Source organism: Aquarana catesbeiana, linkage group LG01, assembly GCF_042186555.1.
Source record: "Aquarana catesbeiana isolate 2022-GZ linkage group LG01, ASM4218655v1, whole genome shotgun sequence".
NCBI classification, from domain to species: domain Eukaryota; kingdom Metazoa; phylum Chordata; class Amphibia; order Anura; family Ranidae; genus Aquarana; species Aquarana catesbeiana.
In genome coordinates, this window is record NC_133324.1 from 315,134,804 (window position 1) to 315,159,307 (window position 24,504).

The 24,504-nt window shown below is 44.4% G+C and overlaps 1 protein-coding gene across 2 annotated transcripts in view; it reads left to right on the forward strand.

Annotated features, from left to right (window-relative positions):
• Positions 1–24,504, forward strand: part of TRPV4 (transient receptor potential cation channel subfamily V member 4) — a 159,176-nt gene that overhangs the window by 92,662 nt on the left and 42,010 nt on the right. For both annotated transcript variants that reach the window (XM_073629684.1, XM_073629693.1), the window contains exons 6-11: positions 46–344; positions 17,685–17,864; positions 19,936–20,094; positions 20,985–21,077; positions 22,869–22,942; positions 23,589–23,754. In XM_073629684.1, the coding sequence (XP_073485785.1) occupies positions 46–344; positions 17,685–17,864; positions 19,936–20,094; positions 20,985–21,077; positions 22,869–22,942; positions 23,589–23,754 (971 nt within the window). The remainder of the gene's footprint in view (positions 1–45; positions 345–17,684; positions 17,865–19,935; positions 20,095–20,984; positions 21,078–22,868; positions 22,943–23,588; positions 23,755–24,504) is intronic.

The following is a 24,504-nucleotide window of genomic DNA, read 5'->3' on the forward strand; positions in this document are numbered from 1 at the left end:
CTTGAATATTTAATTTTACCTGGATATTTATTCTTTCTATTCTAGGTGAGCTGCCGCTGTCCCTTGCGGCTTGCACCAGCCAGCCTGACATAGTACACTACCTGACGGAGAATGCTCACAAGAAGGCAGACCTGCGTCGTCAGGACTCCAGGGGCAATACTGTTTTGCATGCATTGGTTGCTATTGCTGACAACACTCGAGAGAATACTAAATTTGTCACCAAGATGTATGACCTTCTTGTTATTAAGTGTGCCAAACTTTATCCTGAAAGTAGGCTGGAGGCAATACTGAACAATGATGGTATTTCCCCTCTAATGATGGCTGCAAAGCTTGGAAAAATAGGGGTGAGTATGTCAATTGGTAACCATGTAGGATTTGGGTATGTTACTTTTTTAATTTTAGTAGGGGGGAACAGGTTTTTTTTTTTTTTCTCTCATGTCCCATTGGGTAAACTTCTTCTTTTCTGTGCTGGAGAGATTATGGTTTACTGCCCTTGTGCCCCAGTTGGAGAGATCTACCCTCACTTCCTGTCCTGTGCCAATTGTGGGTGCTATCATGGTGAGTGGATATTTTAGATCGGGGCTGGGTAGTTTTAGATTATAGAGTTTAGGCCGGGTGTGTGTTACTTTTTCAGAAAGCACACTTTCCCTTAAAGACTTAACGAAACCACATAACATTCCTAGCATCTGCAGAAAATACCTGCTTGTCTTGCAAGAAAAGCAGTGCCCTTGCTATTTCCTGTGAGATGAACTGGAATCAAAACAATCTGATCTAAACTACTAATCCCATCAGCCTACTTATAATGCAGATGAACAAAGAGAGACATATAAAAAGTCTAGCCTGTGTGGAATCCTTGGTTCCTTCCATAGATACAACGGATGAGACATCATGGTCTCCCTTGTACGGGAAGTGTTATTCAGAGGATTACCAGTTGAAAAAATTGAAAGCCAAGGAAAGAAATCTAGTCACCACATCTAAGAACTAGTAAGATGCAATAATGTTACATTGTTGTGCCTGGGTTTAAATATACTTTAAAACTAACATGCTGGCTTAACAGCTAGGCAAAAACGATTATCACAAGGAAGCAAGCAGTGGCACCCTCATTATTTCTTTACGCATAATTAATACATATTTATATTCAGTATCCATGTATCGTTGAACGAAACTCAAAAACCTACGGCTGCAAAATATTGAAATAAAAAAAAAAAAAAACTTCCCTATTTGGTATTTTGCTGACCTCTTGTGGTACTAGTGAAGATTACATACTAAATACAAATATTCGTATTTGTGAAGGTAGAATATATAGCATGCAGTTTTATAGTGAATGTACATATACATTCTGGCCATTATTAGCATGGGCAAGCAGTTTTTACCCATGTTACTTCCAAAATGTCATGCCAATGAAACAGAAGTAATTTTTCAAAAATAAGTTTAGCCATATTACTTGCAGACAGTCATAACTGGGCTGCTGCACATCATTTATATTTTGCATTGTTGTTAACTGCTTCAATACCGGGCACTTTTACCCCCTTCCTGCCCAGACCAATTTTCAGCTTTCAATGCTGTCGCACTTTGAATGACAATTGCGTAGTCATGCAACACTGTACCCAAATAACATTTTTATAATTTATTTCACTTAAATAGAGCTTTCTTTTGGTGGTATTTAATCACAGCTGGGCTTTTTATTTTTTGCTAAACAAATTAAAAATGTGAAAATACATTTTTTTCCTTAGTTTCTGTCAGAAAACTTTGTAAAATAGTAATTTTTCTCCTTCACTTATGTGCACTAATGAGGCTGCACTGATGGGCACTGATAAGGCGGCACTGATGAGGAAGCACTAATTTGCTGCACTGATAAATGGCACTGATATGTGGCAATGTTAGGTGGCAGGGATGGGTGGCACTGAAAGGCAGCACTGACTGGCATTTCTGATGGGCACAAAGTGGCATCACTGGGCACAGATTGGTATCACTAATAGGCACAGCTTGGTAGAACCGATGGGCACTGAAAAGCATCACTGCTAGGCACTGTTGGGGCTGTACAGATAATCGGGGCATTGATGATCAGTGCCCTGATTATCTGTACAGGTCTCCCTGTGAGGAGATGCCGCTGACTGGCTCTCCTCAAACTTTTTTTTTTTTTTTAAATCTTTTATTTAAAGAGGCACGAAACACAGCATCATCAAATACATTAAAAAGGTACAGTGGTATAGGATAAAGTAAACCAACATACCATGTCATAAACAGCATTGTTGTATACAAGTAAGCATAGCATGTTATTCACTTCCTTTGTTCTTCACATGTAACGTCATCCCGTTGAAGGGTCCGTGAAAGTGTCTGCAAGCCTCTGCAACTGAGAAATTAAATATCTATTTGACCGGGATTCAGTGCGCTGTAATGGGTGGTTCTGTGGACTCTGCCCCAACTCTTCCAAATATTGTAGAACAGTGGAAAAATATAGATCTATAGAGAATATACAATAGAAATGGCAAAAGAAAAAAGAAAATCATAGAAACCATGAAGGGAGAGGGAGAGTGGGGGGGGAGGGGGAAAGGTTGGGGGAGAAGGGTTGGGGGCTTACAGTAAAAGCAGGTAGGGTAGGTGGGCAGCGTCAGCTGGCCACTGACGTCACTTATGGCCATACTAGGGTTGCATTAGTCAACAGTGGTGCTTTCAAAGAGGGCACGTCCCTCATCAGAGAAGGCAAACATGTTCCAAATTGTCCATGGCTTAGAGTAGTGTTCACTTTGGCGGGCCGTGTGGATAAGATCCTCCATTTTACTGATTTCCTCCGCTTTTTTGAACCACAGTACTATGGATGGAGGTTGTGTGGATTTCCAGCATAGAGGAATGCACGCCGCGATGGGGCGTTCGGTAAACTTTTGGGCAGTGTGCTGGATTGTCTTCCAGAACTGCTCCAGCTTGCGACAGGACCAGAGGATGTGGAAAAGCGTCCCCTGGTCCTTATGGCACCTTCAGCAGCGGTCCGAGGACGAGGGGAAGAACTTTTGTGGGAATATTGCACCATCTTTAAAATTTTGTTTCCTGTATCCTCGTACATATGGAGGATTTATAAGTGAAGTATGTTTCCTCTTTGATGTGAGGTAAGTGTACGCTGTAGATCCTTCTACAATGTACTGAGACATCGCAGTTGGTAGCTATCTGGTGGCGTTATCAACAATTGATAGGTGGCTGAGAGGGTGTGCGGCATGGTGCCCTCCTCTGAACAGAAAGTCTCGAGAGTGGAAGGGTTTGGCAGAAACTGTCCGGGGGGAGGTAAAGACTTGAAGAAATGGTTAATTTGAAGGGCCCTCCAGTGGTCCAAACTAAACAAACTGGGTTTGTGAGCTCAGATAGAGACGACCATCTACTGTGAGTAAGGAAGTGGGATGCTTGGAAACAAGCAGAATTCCTCAGGGAACGAAAGGCGGGATCCTGGGGAAAATGGTGGGTTTTCAAGTATCGGGTAAAGTGGGGAATGGACTGACGTAAAAGAGGATCAGGTGAAAAGGGATGAGCAAATTTGATTAGTTAGACCCACCAAAGGGTGGTCTTTTATAACGTGTGGCAGCGATTGGTGACACCATGGTGCTCTGTCTAGTGGTATGGTGCACTGAGACTGTTTCAGGCAGGGCCACGGTTTAGAAGCCTGGTGGCGATTCCAGAGGATTAATCTGATCAGGGGGGTTGCTTGATGGTATTTACGTAGGTCTGGTACCGCTAGGCCTCCGTACGATTTGGGTAGCAAAAGTTTGCGTCTGTTCAGTCTTGGTTGTTTATGTGCCAGATAAAGTCGGAGAACAGGGCCCGTACTTGGTCAAAGTAGTTAGAGGGTATATGGATCGGCAGGGCTTGGAGGAGGTACAGGAATTTGGAAGCATGCTCATCTTGGGAATATTGCACCTGCCGAACTACGAATGTAGGCCTGTGTACCACTTGTTAAGCAGTTTACGAACGTTTTTCAGCAGTGGTGGAAAGTTCAGGGCAAATGTTTGTGATAATTTAGGGGGAAATGTATGTTCCTAGATATTTCAGAGCTAATTTTGTCCATTTTAAATTTAAAACCAGCCTGGAGGTGTGCAAGATGGGTCTGTGTTATACCCACTCCCATTGCTTCCGATTTGGTGAAGTTAATCTTCAAGTTCGACATGGATCCGTATTTTTTAAATTTGCGGAGAAGATTCAGGAGTGAGATTGCAGGGTTTGTGAGCGAGAACAACATGTTGTCTGCATACGCAGAGACCTTCTGCTGAGTGTCACTGATCACCACCCCGGTTATGTCCGGATTTAAGCATACAGTACACAGGAACGGTTCCAGTGACAGGGCGAAGAGGAGCGGCAACAGGGGACATGCCTGTCGTGTTCCATTTGTGATCGTGAAGGGTTCTGACAGGACTCTGTTAGCTCTAACTCGAGCCAAAGGATAAGAGTAAAGTGTAGTTATCCAGTTAAACATAATGTTGCCGAACCCGTATATCTTAGGACAGAAGACATGAATTCATAGTTCACCCTGTCAAAGGCCTTCTCTGCGTCCGTACTCAAACACGCAGGGAGTACAGTTCCTATTGACCACATGTAGCAGGTTCAGGACTTTGGTCGTGTTGTCCCTGGCCTCACGAGTCTGAACAAAGCCAACTTGATCCAAGTGGATCAAAGTTGGTAGATGTTGTTGAATTCTGGTGGCCAGGAGTTTCATAAATATTTTGAGGTCCTTGTTGAGCAATGAGATCGGCCGGTAACTTCCGCAAGAGGCGGGATCTTTCCCTTCTTTGGGAATCACTGCTATTTGTGCTGAAAGAGTGTCACGTGGGAATGTTGTATTGGATCCTAGGGCAATAAAGAATTTACGCATGAATTTACCGAGGGATGGCAGCAGGGTCTTGTAGTATTGAATGGTAAGACCATCTGGACCTTGAGCTTTCCCTAATTTAGTGGTTTCTATCGCGCATGGAATCTCATCTAACGTAATAGGTTCATCCAGTAGTTTGCATACCTCAGAAGGTAATTTTGGCATTTGAGAGTTGGCTAAGTAGTCCGCCACTTGTTTCTGTGAGGGAGAGTCCTTCTGAAGGTTATATAGGGATGCATAGAACCCTTGAAATTCCCATGTGTTTGGGTAGTGTAACTCTGTGTCCTGAGGGTGACATTATGTGTGGTATGTCGTTTGCAAGCATCTGTTCTCTCAGGGATCTGGCCAGGAGCTTACCGCATTTGTTCCCGGATTCGTAGGATATCTTCCGGCAAACCTGTATCGCCGCTTTGGCTTTGAAATGCAACAGGTCAGTGATTTTTTTTTTTTGCGTAGAATCAGGAGTTCTGTCTCTAAAGAAGGTGTTGGGCATGTTTATGTCGGGCTTCCACCTTAATTAGTTGAGAAGGGATGTCAGCTGCGAAGTGCGTTGTTTTTTGATGTGTGACCCGTGTTTAATGAGCACCCCGCGGATTACCACCTTGTATGCTTCTCACACAATGCCGGGGTCGCGATCTAGTGTGTCATTAGTCTAAAAGTAACAGTTACGTTCTCTGGTAACGTCTGAGCACTTCGTCTTGTAGGAGGCTTTCGTTCAACCTCCAGGTACTTGTTCTGGAGGTGGGGCTATCGGACAATGCATAGGACAGTAGGATTGGGGCGTTGTCCGACCACGTGATGGGTCCGATCGAGGCGTCTCAGACTGAATGTAATTGAGCGTGGGGATTAGGAAATAGTCAATCCTAGAGTATTGTTTGTGAGGCGAGGAGTAGAAAGTGTAATCTTTTTCAGTGGGGTGAATGAGACGCCAAGCATCTATTAGTTGTGCCTTGTGCAGAGATCGCACAATTCATTCCCAAGGGCCAGGAGGTAAGGAGGAGTATCCCGAGGAAGTGTCCTCAGAAGGGATCAACAGGGCATTGAAGTCGCCCCCAAGTATTAGTTGGCCTCTCGGAAACTCGAGCAGTGAGTCTAGGGTCTTGTTGATAAAAAGGCCTTGGTGGGTATTGGGAGCGTAGAGGCTCACCAGTGTAACCTCGACGCCTCCAACCGCGCCCCTGAGAAACAAGAATCGTCCCTCTGGATCTGCATTTACGTCCACACAACTCCATGGTACAGTTCTTGAAATGAGTATAGATACGCCCCGTGACTTAGTGGCCGCATTGGTGGAATAATATACCACTGGGAAGAATTTGTTTTTCAGAACAGGTAGCTTGCAGTCTCTAAAATTAGTTTCCTGAATGAAAGCAACATCTGTCTCAAGGCGACGCAGGTCTTGCAGTAACATGCGTCTCTTTTCAGGGACATTAAGGCTCTTTGCATTTAGCGAGAGCACATTCAGCACCTCCATAGACCCTAGGTAAAAAGGGGGTAGGGAAGGAGAGAAAGGGTAGGAAGGGCGAGTAAGGGAGGAGAGATGGAAGGAAGGTTGAGAGATAAAAAAAAAAAAAAAAAAAAGAAAGGAGAGAGGGAGAGGAGCCTGAGAGGCGGGAGAAAGAGTGTGGGGATAAGAGTACAGGAGAGGAGAAATACCCCTGAAAATGGCGGTCCCAGAGAGAAGAGTCAAGAGAGCAGGTCACTGTTAAGAGGAGCAACCTGAGAAGGAGAAAAGAAAACTACAAAATTAAAACGGTAGCAAAATAATGCTATCGCCCTCTCCAGTTCTAAACTGGTGTTCGAGCGCAGGCCTATGAGGGAATATGGTTAGAAATAGCTGGGAGGAGACTCACCGGCCACCCCGACTATAGTGAGCAGTGAAAATGTGAATTAAACAGGAACAGGTAAAACTGACTGGCATGTGTGAGTAGAAAACAAGCGTTGCATAGAATACACAGGTTGAAATGAACAATAACAATAGGAAACAAGAAATCCCCCTATGATTTACAGATACCTCTGGTCCCTACCCTAGATATCCAGATATAGGGTCACTTTCTAGCAGGAGTTGCCGGAGTGCGGAGGGTGCAGAATCCACCAGAGCAAATGAGAACTCTCCCGTACTGGGGGATCACTCCCCCCCTCTCCCTGAGGTCGGGGGGGGGGAAACGCACCCCCATCTATCCCACGGGATCAGACGCCACCATCCCCCTCCCTCCCCTGAATCAGGAGCGATTGTCTTCCCGTTCCCAGCAGAATATGGTGCGTTCCACGGGGGGGGACCCTCCGGAAGGCAAGATAATGACGTTGACAGCAGCTATCACTCAAGTACAGGCGCGCCTCTCGCAGACATTTCACTCAGCAATGCGGGACGCAGTGCTTGGAAACATTAGGGCCCAGAGCGGGAGCTCGCTCGGTGTAAGTAAAGAGGCGTCTGCACCAGGACATATCCGAGCTGAGGGCCATCAGCATACATAGCTCAAACATAATGGGTGTACAGCATCAGAGAGATAAACATTAAGGCCCTAAGACCCTGAGGATATAAAAATCTTGTGGTCTCATCCGGGTATTTCCTATACTAGAAATCTGCTATCAGGAAATATACGTCGTTTAGCTACCCTGCAAGGAAAAAAACAAGGAAAGGGGGCGCCTGAGTATGCAAGCACCGGGAAGAAAACATTTAGAAGTATGGTCAAGCTCTCATAATTGGTCATGTCACCTGCTGATGGGTCATGCAAGATGATTATCACAGAGCTCCCGGTCACTAGGAATCAGTGGCAGGGACCTCTGCCACGACATACATGAAAAAACATTAGGGAGCAAAGCCCCTACAAATGTCTGTGGATAATCTTATGAGGTGAGGCAAGTAATCAGGGAGAGACCCTGGAAGGTTGGTGCAAAGTGAGGAGGTGGATCTGATTGTTCTGCAGGCTGAGAGATCCAAGATCAGTGTCACTAAGCAGTTCAGTGGGGGAGTCACTCAACATCTGCAGGCATGTTGGGCAACATGAAATAACTGGGGTGGGGGGTAAACAGGCAACCTATGTGGTGTAGTAAAATGGAGCAGGAAAGAACATTCAGGACTCATGTGACCCTTCCATGGAGGGTGCCCTGGATCTCGTCGGGCAGGCTGGTTGTTCTGGTTCAAGGAGAGTCCCGAGCGACCCGACGGTGATTATTTGGAGCCAATTTTTGCACCTGCATGGGATCTGCATCCAGGAAGGCAAAGAAAAAAAGAAAGGTAGATCTGCCGGGTAGCATAGGGTGAAGGATGCAGGGGCTATTCGGAATGTGACAGCAAATGGATATCCCAATCTGTAGGTGCAATCGTGTCACCTGGCCAGGTCCAGGACAGGTCGTAGTAGGGCTCTCCTCTGCAGCGTTGCTCTTGAGCGGTCTGAAAGTATCTTGACAGTGGCTCCGTCAAATTCCATATCGCCATGTTTCCAGGCTCTGTGGAGGAGAAGCTCTTTTTGTGAATAACGGCGCAGTCTGCAGAGGACGTCTCGTGGTCTGTTAGGACCAGACGATTCAGGCCCGAGGGCTCTATGGACTCGGTCAAATTCCATTGACGCGGTGGGGTTTCCAGTAATTTGTGAAAGATGGCAGTTCGCTGCCAGGTCTTCTGCACCGGTAGCCTCTGGGAGGCCCCGCAGCCTCCTCAACAACTTGTCCTCCAAATCCTCCAGGTGGAGCTGCATGTCCAGGGCCGTGGCAGCATGGGAAGTCTGGGATCACTCCAAGGCAAACACCCTGTGTTCCAGGAAGGAGAGCGAGGCCTCACCGGAGTCCATTCAGGCCGAGAGGCAGCGCACCTTCGCCTTCACTTCTTGCATGTCACGGCTATGTGCCTCCTCTATGCGAAGGATAAGGGCTTCGATGTCCGACTTAGTGGTAAGAGCCTGCAGCTTGGCATGGAGGTCTTCTTCCAGACGCCAGAGTATTGTGAGGGCCCAGCCATGTCCATGTGGAAGGCAGCTGGTGTCCCTGGAGAGAGGTCTGGCCCTGTAGAGGGAGTAGGGGAGAGAAGCAAGGTTGGAGTGGGTTGCACGTGGAGCGGCTACAATGGCGCCAGGCGAGACACGGTTTGGGTCTCGGAAGTAGCGTTGATGGGAGGAGGCAAATTGCGCGGTCATGCAATGCTGTACCCAAATGAAATGTGTGTCCTTTTTTCCCACAAATAGAGCTGTCTTTTGGTGGTATTTGATCACCTCTATGTTTTTATTTTTTGCGCTATAAACAAAAAAGAGCGACAGTTTTAAAATAAACAATTTTTTACTTTTTGCTATAATAAATATCCCCAAAAATGTTTTTAAAAAAACAAATTTCTTCATCAGTTTAGGCCAATATACAGTGGGGCAAAAAAGTATTTAGTCAGCCACCAATTGTGCAAGTTCTCCCACTTAAAAAGATAAGAGAGGCCTGTAATTGTCATCATAGGTATACCTCAACTATGAGGGACAAAATGTGGAAACAAATCCAGACAGTCACATTGTCTGATTTTTGAAAGAATTTATTTGCAAATTATGGTGGAAAATAAGTATTTGGTCACCTACAAACAAGCAATATTTCTGGCTCTCACAGACCTGTATCTTCTTCAAGAGGCTCTTCTGTCCTCCACTCATTACCTGTATTAATGGCACCTGTTTGAACTTGTTATCAGTATAAAAGACACCTGTCCACAACCTCAAACAGTCACACTTCAAACTCCACTATGGTGAAGACCAAAGAGCTGTCGAAGGACACCAGAAACAAAATTGTAGACCTGCACCAGGCTGGGAAGACTGAATCTGCAATAGGCAAGCAGCTTGGTTTGAAGAAATCAACTGTGGGAGCAATAATTAAAAAATGGAAGACATACAAGACCACTGATAATCTCCCTCGATCTGGGGCTCCACGCAAGATCTCACCCCGTGGGGTCAAAATGATCACAAGAACGGTGAGCAAAAATCCCAGAACCACACGGGGGGGACCTAGTGAATGACCTGCAGAGAGCTGGGACCAACGTAACAAAGGCTACCATCAGTAACACACTACGCCGCCAGGGACTCAGATCCTGCAGTGCCAGACGTGCCCCCCTGCTTAAGCCAGTACATGTCTGGGCACGTCTGAGGTTTGCTAGAGAGCATTTGGATGATCCAGAAGAGGGGTGGGAGAATGTCATATGGTCATATGAAACCAAAGTAGAACTGTTTGGTAGAAACACAACTCGTCGTGTTTGGAGGAGAGAATGCTAAGTTGCAACCAAAGAACACCATACCTACTGTGAAGCATGGGGGTGGCAACATCATGCCTTGGGGCTGTCTCTCTGCAAAGGGAACAGGACGACTGATCCATGTACATGAATAAATGAATGGGGCCATGTATCATAAGATTTTGAGTGCAAACCTCCTGCCATCAGCAAGGGCATTGAAGATGAAAAGTGGCTGGGTCTTTCAGCATGACAATGATCCCAAACACACCGCCCGGGCAACGAAGGAGTGGCTTCGGGAGAAGCATTTCAAGGTCCTGGAGTGGCCTAGCCAGTCTCCAGATCTCAACCCCATAGAAAACATTTGAAGGGAGTTGAAAGTCCGTGTTGCTCAGAGACAGCCCCAAAACATCACTGCTCTAGAGGAGATCTGCAAGGAGGAATGGGCCAACATACCAGCAACAGTGTGTGACAATCTTGTGAAGACTTACAGAAATCGTTTGACCTCTGTCATTGCCAACAAGGATATATAACAAAGTATTGAGATGAACTTTTGATATTGACCAAATACTTATTTTCCACCATAATTTGCAAATAAATTCTTTCAAAAGTCACACAATGTGACTGTCTGGATTTGTTTCCACATTTTGTCTCTCGTAGTTGAGGTATACCTATGATGACAATTACAGGCCTCTCTTATCTTTTTAAGTGGGAGAACTTGCACAATTGGTGGCTGACTAAATACTTTTTTGCCCCACTGTATATTCTACATATTTTTGGTAAAAAAAAATCGCAATAAGCGTATATTGGTCTGCGCAAAAGTTAATGCATCTACAAACTATGGGAAAGATTTATGGCATTTTTAGCGGCGACATTGCGGCGGACAGATCGGACACTTGACACATTTTTGGGACCGTTGACATTTATACAGCAATCAGAGCTATAAAAATGCACTGATTACTGTGTAAATGTCACTGGCAGGGAAGGGGTTAACACTAGGGGGCGATCAAGGGGTTAACTGTGTTCCCTAGTTAGTGTTTCTAACTGTATGGGCATAGGACTGACTGGGGAAGGAGACATATCACTGTTCCTACTTAGTAGGAACAAACAATATATCTCCTCTCCCCTGACAGAACAGGGATTTGTGTGTTTACACACACAAATCCCTGTGTTGGTTCTCGTGCCCGCGATCGCAGGTAGCTGGCGGCGTTCGCACCCGCCGGCCCCGCGCATCGAGTCCCCAGCCGTGCAGCGGGTATGCCCCCTGGCGGCTCTTAAAGGGGACAACGTACCCATATGGGGTTTCGCCCAGCAGAGACATTTTACCGACGTATAGCGTGAGCTGGTCGGCAAGTGGTTAAAGTATACAGTGGCAAGAAAAAAATTTGATCCTCTTCAAATTAACTGGTTTTCTGCAGTCATTTGACATAAAATGTCATCTGATCCTCATTTAAGTCACAATAGACAAACCCAATGTGCTTAAGCTGATAAAATACAAACAATTCTAATTTCTCATGCCTTTATGGAACACACCCATTAGTCCTCATGCACACAGGGCATTTTTACAGCTGCTTTTACCAGCGTCAGACTTTTTATTTTTTTTCTTTTGCAGCTAAAAACGCCTCTCCATTTTATTCTATGGCCTCATGCACACACAAGCTTTGAGGAGCTGTAAGTGGCATAGGCGTTTTGAAGCTGCAAAACAAACCCAGGGCCAGCATGTCCTGAAGACCAGCGTTACAGCTGTAAAAAAATCTGACGCAGCTATATGTGGCTTAACGCTGGATACAAGGTTAAGCCGCGTAAAGCGTTTTTTTTTTTTTTTTTTACATGTCTAAATTAATGCTTCCCTATGAGAGCCATCTTAACTGATCTGACTTTCAGCCCTTGATTTAAACGGAAGTCTCATCCAAGTTGGATCATCATGATCCGACTTATGGTGCAACTTGTGCTCTGAGGATCTTGAAGAGGGACCCACGCTAAAATGAAAAAAAAAAAAAAACGGCGCCCCCCCCCCCCCATTTATACCAGACCCTTAACCAAGCATGCTCTGCGCCCCCCACCCCAAAGCACCTTGTCCCCATGTTGATGGGGATGAGGGCCTTTTCCAGACAACCCTTTAACAAGGGGCCTCCAGATCCCGGCCCCCCTATGTGAATGAGTATGGGGTACATTTTACCCCTACCCATTCACCCCAAAGAAAGACAGTGTAGCATAAAAAACTAGAGACGGTTTTGACAAGTCCTTTATTAAAAATCTTCCTCTGGTCTTCTTCATCGCCAACCCGATTCTCTTCCAACGCTGTCTTCCGTCGTCGTTCCAGCCCTGCTCTCTGTCAGTTCTTATATAGCCATTGGGGCGTGGCCATCCAGTGACGTCGCCATGAGACCCCCATCCCTTGTGACGGCACATGAACCGGTGCCAAAATTATTGCTCTTGATCTGACATTCACGATAATACCTCGCATGTGTGGTAGGACCGCTGTTTACGTACCAACGCGGGACTGACACGTGCGTTCGCCTTTGTGCATGAGGACTGGGGCACTTTAAAAAAAAAAAAAAAATTTATACTAACTTTTTTTACATTTTTTTTTTTTTTTTTTTTTTAAATCATTTTTTTATTATCACAAGGAATGTAAACATTCCTTGTCATAGCAATAGGTAGTAATAGGTCCTCTTTTCTCAGAAATGTGGGGTCTGTTAGACCCAAGATCTCTCCTATGCCCTTAAAAGCTTCAGATCTTACAGAGATTGATATGATCCAAAGCTTTTTTCAGACCAGTAATGGTTTGTTCATAATTGGTGAAACGGAAAGTGACTAAGTGCTTCCGGTTTCCTAGACTATAAAGATGGTTGGGCCGTTCCAGTCCCTAATTAATGCTATAGTCAGCAGGTGCAATGGCCAGCTGCAGTCTCAGGTTCCTCGGTGGGACAGAAGAGCCCAGTAAGGTTTGCAAAAGCAATCCAGTGCCTATTTTGCCGGTAGCAGTGGCGGAACTACCATCATAGTGACCCACGCGGGCGCTATGGGGGCCCGGTGAGCGAGCGGTGGGTGAGCCGCCGAGCTGCCCGTCCGCTTGGCATTCGTACTCTCACCCGCTTGCACAGTCAGTGTGACTGAACCGATGGGAAGCTGCCAGCTGGGAGGCTCGTGGGTGGACTGGCCAATCAGCGGGTGGCGGAGCAGAGAAATATCATCTCTCACCGCCCAGGGCCCGCCCTGCATCTCGGCAGCTCCGCCCTTACTCACTCTGCAGGTAGCAGAGAGATTACATCATCTCTCTGCTGCCTGACTCAGACTGGGACACAGGAAGTGACAATCCCCATTCCCCACCTTTAGCAGGAAAGTGACAATCTGCAACTTGTGGCAAGTGGTCAATGCGCAACTTGTGGCAGGTGTTGTGGCAAGTGACAATCCGCAACTTATGGCAGATGACGTGGCAAGTGGACAATCTGCAATAGGAGGCAGGTGACGTGGCAAGTGGACAATTTGCAACGTGTGGTAGGTGACGTGGCAAGTGACAATCCGCAATTTGTGGCAAGTGGACAATCCGCAATGTGTGGCAGGTGACGTGTCAAGTGGACAATTTGCAACGTGTGGCAAGTGACAATTCGTAACTTGTGGCAAGTGACAATCCGCAACTTGTTGCAGGTGACGTGGCAAGTGACAATCTACAACGTGTGGCAAGTGACAATCCGCAACTTGTGGCAAGTGGACAATCCGCAATGGGTGGCAGATGACGTGGCAAGTGGACAATTTGCAACGTGTGGCAGGTGACGTGGCAAGTGAACAATCCGCAATGTATGGCAGGTGATGTGGCAAGTGGACAATTTGCAACGTGTGACAGGTGATGTGGCCAGTGGACAATCCGCAATGTGTGGCAGGTGATGTGGCAAGTGGACAATCCGCAATGTGTGGCAGGTGATGTGGCAAGTGGACAATCCGCAATGTGTGGCAGGTGATGTGGCAAGTGGACAATCCGCAATGTGTGGCAGGTGATGTGGCAAGTGGACAATCCGCAATGTGTGGCAGGTAATGTGGCAAGTGGACAATCCGCAAATTGTGGCAGGTGACGTGGCATGTGGACAATCCGCAAATTGTGGCAGGTGACGTGGCTAGTGACACGCTCGGGGCTCCCACTGATTCTGCATTATGGTGAGTTGAACTATTTCATTTCATATAACAATTTCATATAACAATGTCATAATAGAAATAATGTGTTTCAATCATCCTGACACCATACCAACCATGGTGACGTGATGATTGAAGCGCCAACATCAGCCATTGCCCCGATAAATTGCCCCCAAAAAACGTATTTTCTGGCAGTGCCCCTCCCGAGACTAGACTCTGGATCTGCCCCTGGGTGAGGATGAGGAATATAAGTTTACTGTTAAGCCTCCTGGTCCCGCGAGACCGGTCCTGTCCTGACACACGCAGCCGCATACAGCAGGAGGCAAGAGTCAGGAGCAGAGTGGGTGGGGCAGAACGCTCGAGCGTGCCTGTAAAGGGACATCGTTTTCGGCACATAAGGAGTCTCTGGAGTCTGGACAGGTGGTAGGAAGGGAGGGGGAGACTGTCATCTGTTTTGCACTGTTTTGCTATTATTGTGAAGAAAGTGTTTGCTATATTTTTTCATTAGGATAATTTCGGCACAAAGAGAGGGGGAGCAATGGCAGTTTCAAGGGTGCAGAATGTTCCTCAAAACCTTAAGAATAAACTTGATCAAACTACCATTAGTGCCACTGTTCATCATTGCTGTCTTATTTCTCCCCTATTTGTCTTGTATTTACACATAAGTTTAATCAGAACAGAAATTGGTTAGAAGGCATGGAGGTCAGCGATGTGTGTCCTTCAGGGGCTGCATACAGTATACTGCATGCTTTGTTGTCTGAAATTAATATAAGCTATTGCCTGGGTACTGTGCCACATGGGTGTGGTAATCTGTTGTTTAATGGCATTAGTTCATTTTTTTGTTGGGGGGGGGGGCCCATACAACGTCGTTTTTGCTATGGGGCCCTGTGATTTCTAGTTACCCCCCCCTGCCGGTAGGTTTGCTTTTTACATGAAAGTGCTCCGCCAACTCCCCCCCCCCCCCCCCCCCCAAAAAAAAAAAAAAAAAAAAAATACCAGGCATCATCCCAGTATAACCACTGAAAGTCCCGCAAAATATGGGTACGTCGCGGGGCAGCAAGTGGCTAAGTAGCTGAATAGATGAGTGGTTGATGACAGCTTTGCTGTCTACAAAGGGAAGATCTGGACACAGCCTGAAAGACTCGATATTCTGAGATTTACCTTCTTGGTGAGCCTGCCTACTGAAAGAAAGCTTTACCTGTCTTGCTTGAGCTGATTCTGAAATCAAAGCCTGTCGTTTTTTCAGTTTGCTGACAAAGTGGATTTTAAGCATGCTGAACTGTCCGACAGGGTCTGTTTACCTCTCTGATCCTGACACCCTTTACAAAATTGCTTTAGCTCAGATACATTTGTAGGATGTATGGTGTGAATGGCTCTCCTTTTTAGGCCATTCCACAGCATCTCTATAAGGTTGAGGTCTGGGTTCTGATTGGGCCACTCCAAAAGGCGCATTTCCTTATTCTGAAGTCCGTTTGTAGTGGATTTACTTCAAAGCTTAGGGTCATTGCCCTGACCTAATTTCTACTAAGTATCAGAAGGCAGACAGTATTAGGTACTTTGGTAATCTTGGGAATTTTCCCCTCTGATGGCACATGGTCCAGGCCCTGAGGCAAGGAAGCAAGCCCAAATCATGTTTCCTCCACCATTGGGATGATGTTTTGATGTTGGTAAGCTATGACCTTTTTGCGCCATGGACACCCTGCTTATTCAAAAAACTTGATATGGTAGTCTTCTGAACAGGGATTTTTGCCAGTTCCACTGACGTCTTTAAGAATTTAGCTGTTACTCGTGGGTCCTTCTTTACCCCATTGAGGATTCTGTGTTGTGCTTTGGAATTCATTGTAGCTGGATGCACACTTCTAGGAAAAGTAGCCACAGTACTAAACTGTCTCCATATTTAGACCATTTGTCTGTTGGCTGATGGATGCCTGAACACTTTGAGATTGCTTTGTGTCTTTTCAGCCTTATGCAGATCAACTACTCCTGGTCGTATGTATTCAGAGTTCCTTTTTGCGTGGCATGGTTCACATCAGCTGATGCTTCTTATGATCCAAGGAGAAAACCAAATATATGGGGCTCTTATATGCCTCCAATAGTAAACAGACATCAATTAAAATATTATAGATTTTTTTATTGTTACAAACCTTAAAAACAAAATTGATACATCCAAATGTATATTAAAACAATCCATTTGTTACACATAAGGTCATGGATTGATGGTGTAACTATCTCCAACACATCCCAGTTACAATGTTGGTATGGTTGATGTGGTAGGGTGGACGCATTTTGCAGGAACCCCTGCTTTTTCAGGACCTTACAGACCTCACTTGTATCCACATATGATAATACAATGTTTGAAACTAAAAATAAGCAAAACCTCAAATGAAAATCAATGGCCAGAAAGGAACATCTTAAAATGTTTGAATGTCTTTTATCAAAGTAGCTCTAAACCACAACTTCAAACTCATTTCATGAATTGGACTCCAGGTGTGCCAAATACTGACTTCAGTTGACTTTCGTTGAAAAAATTAGCCTATGATTTCACATACTTTTTCTTCTAGCACTGTGAATGTTTAATGGTTGTGTTCAATAAAGACATGAGAAATTAAAATTGTGTGTTATCAGCGTAGCCACTAAAATTCCGGGCATTTTTGCCCCTTCCTGTCAGGCCAATTTTCAGATTTCAGTGCTGTTGCACTTTGAATGACAATCTTATGGTTAACACTGTACCCAACTAACATTTTTATAATTTTATTAGGAAAGATGGAGCCTTCTTTTGGTGGTATTTAATCACCACTGTTTTGTTTTTTGTTTTTTTGTGCTAAACCAAAAAAGACAAACATTTTGAAAAAAAATAAGTTTTTCTTAGTTTGTTGTAAAATTTTGCAAATTAGTAATTTTTCTTCTTCACTGATAATGCACTGATGAGGCTGCACTAATTATCAGTGTGCTGACAGCTTTGCTGGTTATTGGCTGTCCTTTGCTGACGCAGCTTGTGAGAAAAGCATGGTCAATAACCAGCAAGTCTGTTAACATGTGATACGCTGTGATTGCATGCAGATGATCACATGGTAAAGAGACTCTGTGATTGAGCTGCTGTGATTGGCCCTTTACCCCGATCTGTGATCAGCTGTGTCCAAAGGACACAGCAGTCAGAGCATGCCCCAGGAGGCGAGTTTCTGGGAGGACATCCATGGACGCTCTCCCAGAACTGGAGGACCACGCTGTAGCTGTCTTTTTGGCTATAGCGTGATCGGCAAGTGGGTAATTGCATTGTGTTTGTCTATTGTTGTGACTTAGATGAGGATCAGATGACAATATACTACAGGAAACCAGTTAATTCCAAGTGGATTACGTATAATTTTCTTGCCACTGTATTCTTTAACAACATGCTTTTTTTTCATTGTCATTCATTTAACATGTGGCGATTATAATACTCTGACATGTGTCCAAATTTTTCTTTGACTGAATCTGACATTAGTAATTTAAACCTTGATTGACTTACTATGTCCCTTCTAGATATTTCAACACATAATCCGCCTAGAGATAAAGGATGAAGAAGCCAGGCATTTGTCGCGCAAGTTTCGGGACTGGGCCTATGGCCCTGTTTACTCTTCTCTGTATGATTTGTCTTCCCTAGACACTTGTGGTGAAGAAGTGTCAGTGCTGGAAATCTTGGTTTATAACAGCAAAGTGGAGGTAAGAACAGTCAATTTGTGTTTATACTCAGGATTTAGTCTATGAACTTGTCTGCCCAGATTTGTCAATAGGTATCTGTCTTTTTAATATCAGACTTTAAAGAAGACAGTACATTTTTGTAAAAGCACTAAGTTTTTACATTATGGTATCTTCCAATAATAAATCTGAACAGGGTCTTTGTTAACACTGTAATCATTAGAGGACCTTCCCCCTAATCCCCTCCCCCCTCTATAAACTGCCAATAAAACGTGGAAGTTTGTACATAAAGCAAGCATACTTGGCAATGTCCCTGATTTTTTTTTTTTGTTTCACATTCACCAGTTTTCATGCTGCCCCCCATGCCACCATTTTAACATTTACATCACAAGTGTGCTTATACTTTATATGTTATCATACGCGAGATGTAACGTATGACGTTATGTACTCATCTTGTGCATGTACAGATGAGGCATGATGTACGCTGTTACATTCATCTGTTGGGGGGGAGAAGCCTTCTCCTGAAATCTTGCGAGATCAGTAAGGAAGAGGGTGGTGGTCTTTTTATTATTATTTTTTTTAACCAGCAAGTGAGAGTAATTTTGCCAATTTTGCACACTTGTGTGTGTGCACTGTAGTACAGTACTGCAAGATTTTGCAGTTTATTTACAAGATCTCCCTGGAAGCAATAATGATGTTGCCTTTCTAGTGGGCATCCGGGGGTATTTCACCATCATCTTCAGGGAAACCAGGAAGTGGAAACCAAAAAGCAAAATAACTTTTTTTTATAAACAAACCAGTGTTGGATGAGTATACATCAGCATGCAGAGATGCGTTTTATTGGTTCTTTTAGTAAAAGGGGTGAAGAGTCCACTTTAAAGCATATGTATACCCAGTAACAAAATTGTATATATATTGTATATATTGCACTTTACTGAATGGGTGGCTGCATTTTTTTTTTTTTTTTTTCAGGCAATTTTTATTTTGTTGTTGCCAGTAACACTCTTCCTGTCCTGGGTTGACCACTCTTATTTTACTGTATCTGTGCAGGATCAGCATTGTCACCCTAGGACAGGTAATGTTTTTGGACTACAGAACACCTCCTTTTCTCCTAACATAGGGGAAGTGTAGTTTGTAGTTCGCAAAATGAGCTGAGAACACTGATAACAGGTCAGCACAGGCAAGGAAATTAATGGGTCACTCATGGCAAAAGAGAATATAACGATCTGAAACAGAATAAGCACAAGTGGCTGGTGAGTTATTTGACTTGCTGCACTATAAGAAAATTAGAGGACCTATGGCCATTGCAAAAACAAAAATTAAATCAGCAGCTACAAATACTGTAGCTGCTGACTTAAAATAAAAAGATGCTTACCAGCCCAGGAGTCCAGCGCTGTCTTTACACAGGTTGTTTCTTTGTCAGTCTTGCGATCCTTGGCGCCATCTTGACTATGGGAAGCTCGCTGTGACTTCATGGGGTTTCACAGCTGGGTCCTCACTCCACATGCATGAGACGTACTGGAACACGTCACATATCCTAGGTGGCTGGGAGGACGGGGTGCAAACTTTTACAATTGTGGGAGTGGATACCTGTCAGAAAAAGGTACCTGCTCTCAGAAAAGAAAACCTGCCAATAATGGTGGAGGAGGGGGGGCAGGGGGTGGTTGAGCAGAAACTTCACTTTTAAGACTACAGTCCTTGTACAGCCAGATCTCCATTCACCTCAGAACTGTGTTGAAGCCTGGCTAGGACATGTGTATGGGATACACCACATAACCCGGCACTTGTTATGAGACCTAATAGAAGCAACAACACTGTTAAACAAGGGCTGATTAAGCATGAGCTCATTTTGGCCAGTTAATACTCTCTCACACAACAGTTCATTGGGCAAATGGCAGAGCTGACAAATTGCTACGCCTGGCCTGTTTACATTTATGTTAATTTTCTGAATATGGTGGATTTATACAGAAATGGTAACTAGTAATAAATAACATAGAAATCTGTATTAATTGCTTTGTTTTAAGTGTTTATTATTTTCAGAGCAGATATAGCTTCAAGCAGAACGGTCAGATATTTCTGTCTGTCTCCCATGCAGAACCGCCATGAAATGCTAGCAGTTGAACCCATCAACGAACTGCTGAGAGATAAATGGAGGAAATTTGGTGCTGTCACATTCTACATTAGTGTTATCTCCTATCTCATTGCCATGATCATCTTCACGTTAATAGCATATTACAGGCCAATGGAGGGCAAAGTGAGTGTAAAAAAATTAAACCATCACATTAACACTTGTTAAAAGACCTTCAAAACCTGACTGTATAGTGTGATCTGTAATGTATTTCAGAATTTTTCACCCAAATGCATTCGTTGGAGGAAGTATGGATGTGTGTGTGTGTGTGTGTGTGTGTGTGTGTGTGTGTGTGTTATCCGAAAAGTGGTTTAGCATTTCCTATTAAAGCATATGTGAACTCTTACCTGTTAAAATAACCCATTCAGTTTCAAATAGAAATTCAAGGCAAAACATTTGTGTGTGTGTGTGTGTGCTTATGTATACACTGTGTATATATAGAGGGAGGGGGGGGGCATGTCAGCAAGAGGCAGAGAAAGAGCAGTACATTGATCTTCCCGGTGAATGGCTGTGCAGGGGGCTTGTTAGCACAAGTCTTGGACATTGGAGAACAGGCAGGCTGTGCTGGAATGGCTGTGCTCTCATTCCTAGCAGGGTCAGTTTGCAATATGAAAGCAGCGGGACTGGCTAGATTACCAGGCATTTCACACAAAGGAAGAAATACAAAGAGAACAGGATACTTTTGAAAACAAGTACATTGCACATATCGGGAATATGAAATGTTGGGGTAAAAAACACTTTAAGGCACCTATTATTACTTTTGCATGTAACCTTGTTATGGAAGGCTCACATTTACACACACATTTTCATATAAAAACTGTATATTTGTACAAACTGTACATGCATTGCGCACTCCAGTTCCAGGACATTTCTTTTCGTGAACTAGTGCCCAAAATTCAACTGCATACCTTAGATGAGGTCTTTTGCTTTGCTCTGTCCTCTCCTCTGCTTTAACCACTCTTTTTCTCTCCTTGTATTCTTCTCTCTTAACAAAGGCCTATGTTTTCTTTTGTTAGCCACCCTACCCATACAAGACCACAACGGATTATCTACGGCTAGCAGGAGAGCTTCTTACACTTGTTACAGGAATATTTTTCTTTCTCTCCAATGTAAGTACTGTTTATATGCCTTGTTTAATAAAAATAAAATAAAAGTGTATATATAATATATTTATGGGTATATTTGTGTTTTTAAATGAGCTTACACTTGTTAAGCTAGGCTGATTGGGTCATCTCTTTGGTGAGCAATGAAAGGTAGTTAATTCCTCAAAAATGGTGTGTGGAGAGAACCTCTTGTCTTCAAGCAATTTTCACCCACATTTACTTGCTAGCACTAGTGGAGCTTTAGGGGTTGCAGGGGTCACAATGGTGACTCTCGACCATTCTTCACAGGGACCTTGTGGCTTCCCTGTCACAGGCATCACTAAATGGTGGACAGGGTAGTTGTCCCATAGTCCCGCCATTTAGCATCCGGTTCTTGTCCCAGCCCTGGCATTGTCATTTATCATAGCATAGCACAGAGCTTGAGGCAGAACAGTTCTGGATGGAGAGCAGGAGCGGGAGCTGCCAGAGTTAACTTTTTAAGTTACGCAGCCGGTTATTGGTTGCTAGGATGCAGGGTGGTCCTAGCAAGCAATCATCAGCTTATTATGAAAGTCTATCCAGAGCTGTCCTTCCTCCTCCAGCTCTCCGCTCTGCCATACACCTGTGTAAAGTTAGGAGAGTGAGGGGGCAGAGCTGCAGGGGGCTGTCAATTGGGCAGAAAAGCTGCAGGGTTCTGTAAAGTGGAGGGGTGGGGGAGTGCTTCAAGAGGCTGTGGTGTGCCGTGGAGGACTGGGCTGCAGTTGGCTGTGAAGTGGGGGGGGGGGGGGCAGAGCTGCGGGGGGGGGCTTTGTTGTGAAGTGGAAGGCAGAGTTGCAGGGGGGAATCTGTGGTATGAAGTGGGGGACAGAGTTACAGGGGGGCTCTGATATGAAGGGGGCAGTGCTGCGTGGGGCTGGGATGTGAAGAGGGACAGACCTACAGGGGGCTGTGATGTGAAGGGTCAGGCAGAAGACACCGTTGCGGATGGGCAGAGCTATGAAGGTAGACAGAGGACACTCCTGTGAAGGGGTTATTGTGATATGTAGGGGGACTACATGGGCTTGCGATAAAAGGGGAATGAGGGGCTGTGATGCGAAGGACATGTATCATTGCTCAAGCATTCGATTCGGACCTCTGCTGGAAGGAAATTGTAGTGATCTGATTCACTTTTACATTTGGGCCCTCAAGCTATAAGCTACTCTGCTTGCTAGTGTTAGTTATCATCCCGGGTCAGAAATGGTCTAATTTATTATGGTATTAAATTATGTTCTAGAGCAGTGATGGCGAACCTTGGCACCCCAGATGTTTTGGAACTACATTTCCCATGATGCTCATGCACTCTGCAGTGTGGATGAGCATCATGGGAAATCTAGTTCCAAAACATCTGGGGTGCCAAGGTTCGCCATCACTGCTATAGAGTCTCTCTCACTTGCCCTTTTTATCTATTATCTTGCTTTTTATGGTCAGCCATAGGCATTGAATGGTGGTGCAAAGAGCAATGGGGAAAAATTCTACTGCCCACTGTTTTTTGTTTTTTGTTTTGTTTTTTTACTGCAATCCCATGGCTTTGCACTCTTATAACTTCCTCTTGCTTTTTTCTCATGCTTCTTCTGCTTATTTTTTAGTACTATAAATTGGTTTGTGGGTCTCTTACCTGCAGTGTGAAGGCCAGAGTGGGTGGTAGGTGAGGCACATTCTATGGAAGCTTTATGTGGGGGGAAAGGTGTGATTCCATGTGGATTCTAAGTGTTTTTAATCATCTTTACCTAAAATATCAGCATTCCAAAAAGACTTAATCCTGTCTCTTGTTTCTTTAAGCTAAAAGACCTGTTTATGAAGAAGTGTCCGGGGGTAAATTCCTTGTTTATAGATGGATCCTTCCAACTGCTTTAGTAAGTTTTCTTTTCCTATACTAGAAACATGTGCTAGGCTAATTTCCTAGAGTGGTATAACATGATCTATTGTTAACAAAATCTGATGTACTTGTTATCTATTGGTCACCAAAGTGATACCTGTAAACTATTATGCCCTGTACACACGGTCGGACTTTGTTCGGACATTCCGACAACAAAATCCTAGGATTTTTTCCGACGGATGTTGGCTCAAACTTGTCTTGCATACACACGGTCACACAAAGTTGTCGGAAAATCTGATCGTTCTAAACGCGGTGACGTAAAACACGTACGTCGGGACTATAAACGGGGCAGTGGCCAATAGCTTTCATCTCTTTATTTATTCTGAGCATGCGTGGCACTTTGTCCGTCGGATTTGTGTACACACGATCGGAATTTCCGACAATGGATTTTGTTGTCGGAAAATTTTATATCCTGCTCTCAAACTTTGTGTGTCGGAAAATCTGATGGAAAATGTGTGGTGGAGCCTACACACGGTCGGAATTTCCGACAACAAGGTCCTATCACACATTTTCCGTCGGAAAATCCGACCGTGTGTACGGGGCATTAGACTGCCAATACTTCTACTTACAACGTTTAAGCATAATCTTACTGAGTTTTACTATTTCTGTCTTTCTACCTTCAGCTTCATATATTCGGTACTTATCATTGTCACGGCTGCTCTGTACTTGACTGGTATTGAGGCTTACCTGGCTGTAATGGTGTTTGCCTTGGTTTTGGGGTGGATGAACGCACTATATTTCACTAGAGGTTTGAAGCTCACTGGAACGTACAGCATTATGCTGCAGAAGGTTTGTAATACTGAAAAAAACTGAGCAGTCCTCTTTACACCCAAAAATAATCTATTTTGTATGCATGTAATATTATACTTGTATATGTGAAAAGTCTGCTTATGACAAACCTTAACCATGTCTTACAGAGGTGTGCCTTACATGTAGTTGTTCTAGCATGGATTCTGTATTGCAAATATTTGTTGTCAGGTTACCCTGACTGATGAAAGCCTCTTTTTGTTCAATCAGAATTATTTACTGATCTTAAGCCCCTTGTCATATTTTGTTGTGTTTAGCCATGCAGGATTTTACAGTAATATGAGTTCATGACCTAATTGTGCAAGTATGTCTGTTAATTTTACCCAGCTCTTACATTGCGATAGTTTAATGATGCTATGATTTTCATTGTGCAGTGTACAAATCATCCCTGTAGAAAAATTTCAGCATTATTAAAGTGATTGTGAAGGCTCAGCTTTTTTTTTTTTTTAATAAGAAACATGCTATACTTTTTTTGCTCTGTGCAATGGTTTTGTACGGAGTGGCCCTGATTGTCCTCTTCTGGGGTCCCCTGCAAGCGCCCTTGGCTCTTCCACCTGTGTCTGTCCAGATAGCAAGCTGCTTGCTATGGGGGCAGATGTGCGGGCTCGCTCCCGAGCAAGGCTATGTGTGTCCGTAGACACATACAGTGCGACTTGGCCCTACCCCTCGATCCCTCCTCACAGGCACATAGTGTGGGGATCTTCACAAATTAAGTTTACAAACTTCAAGATT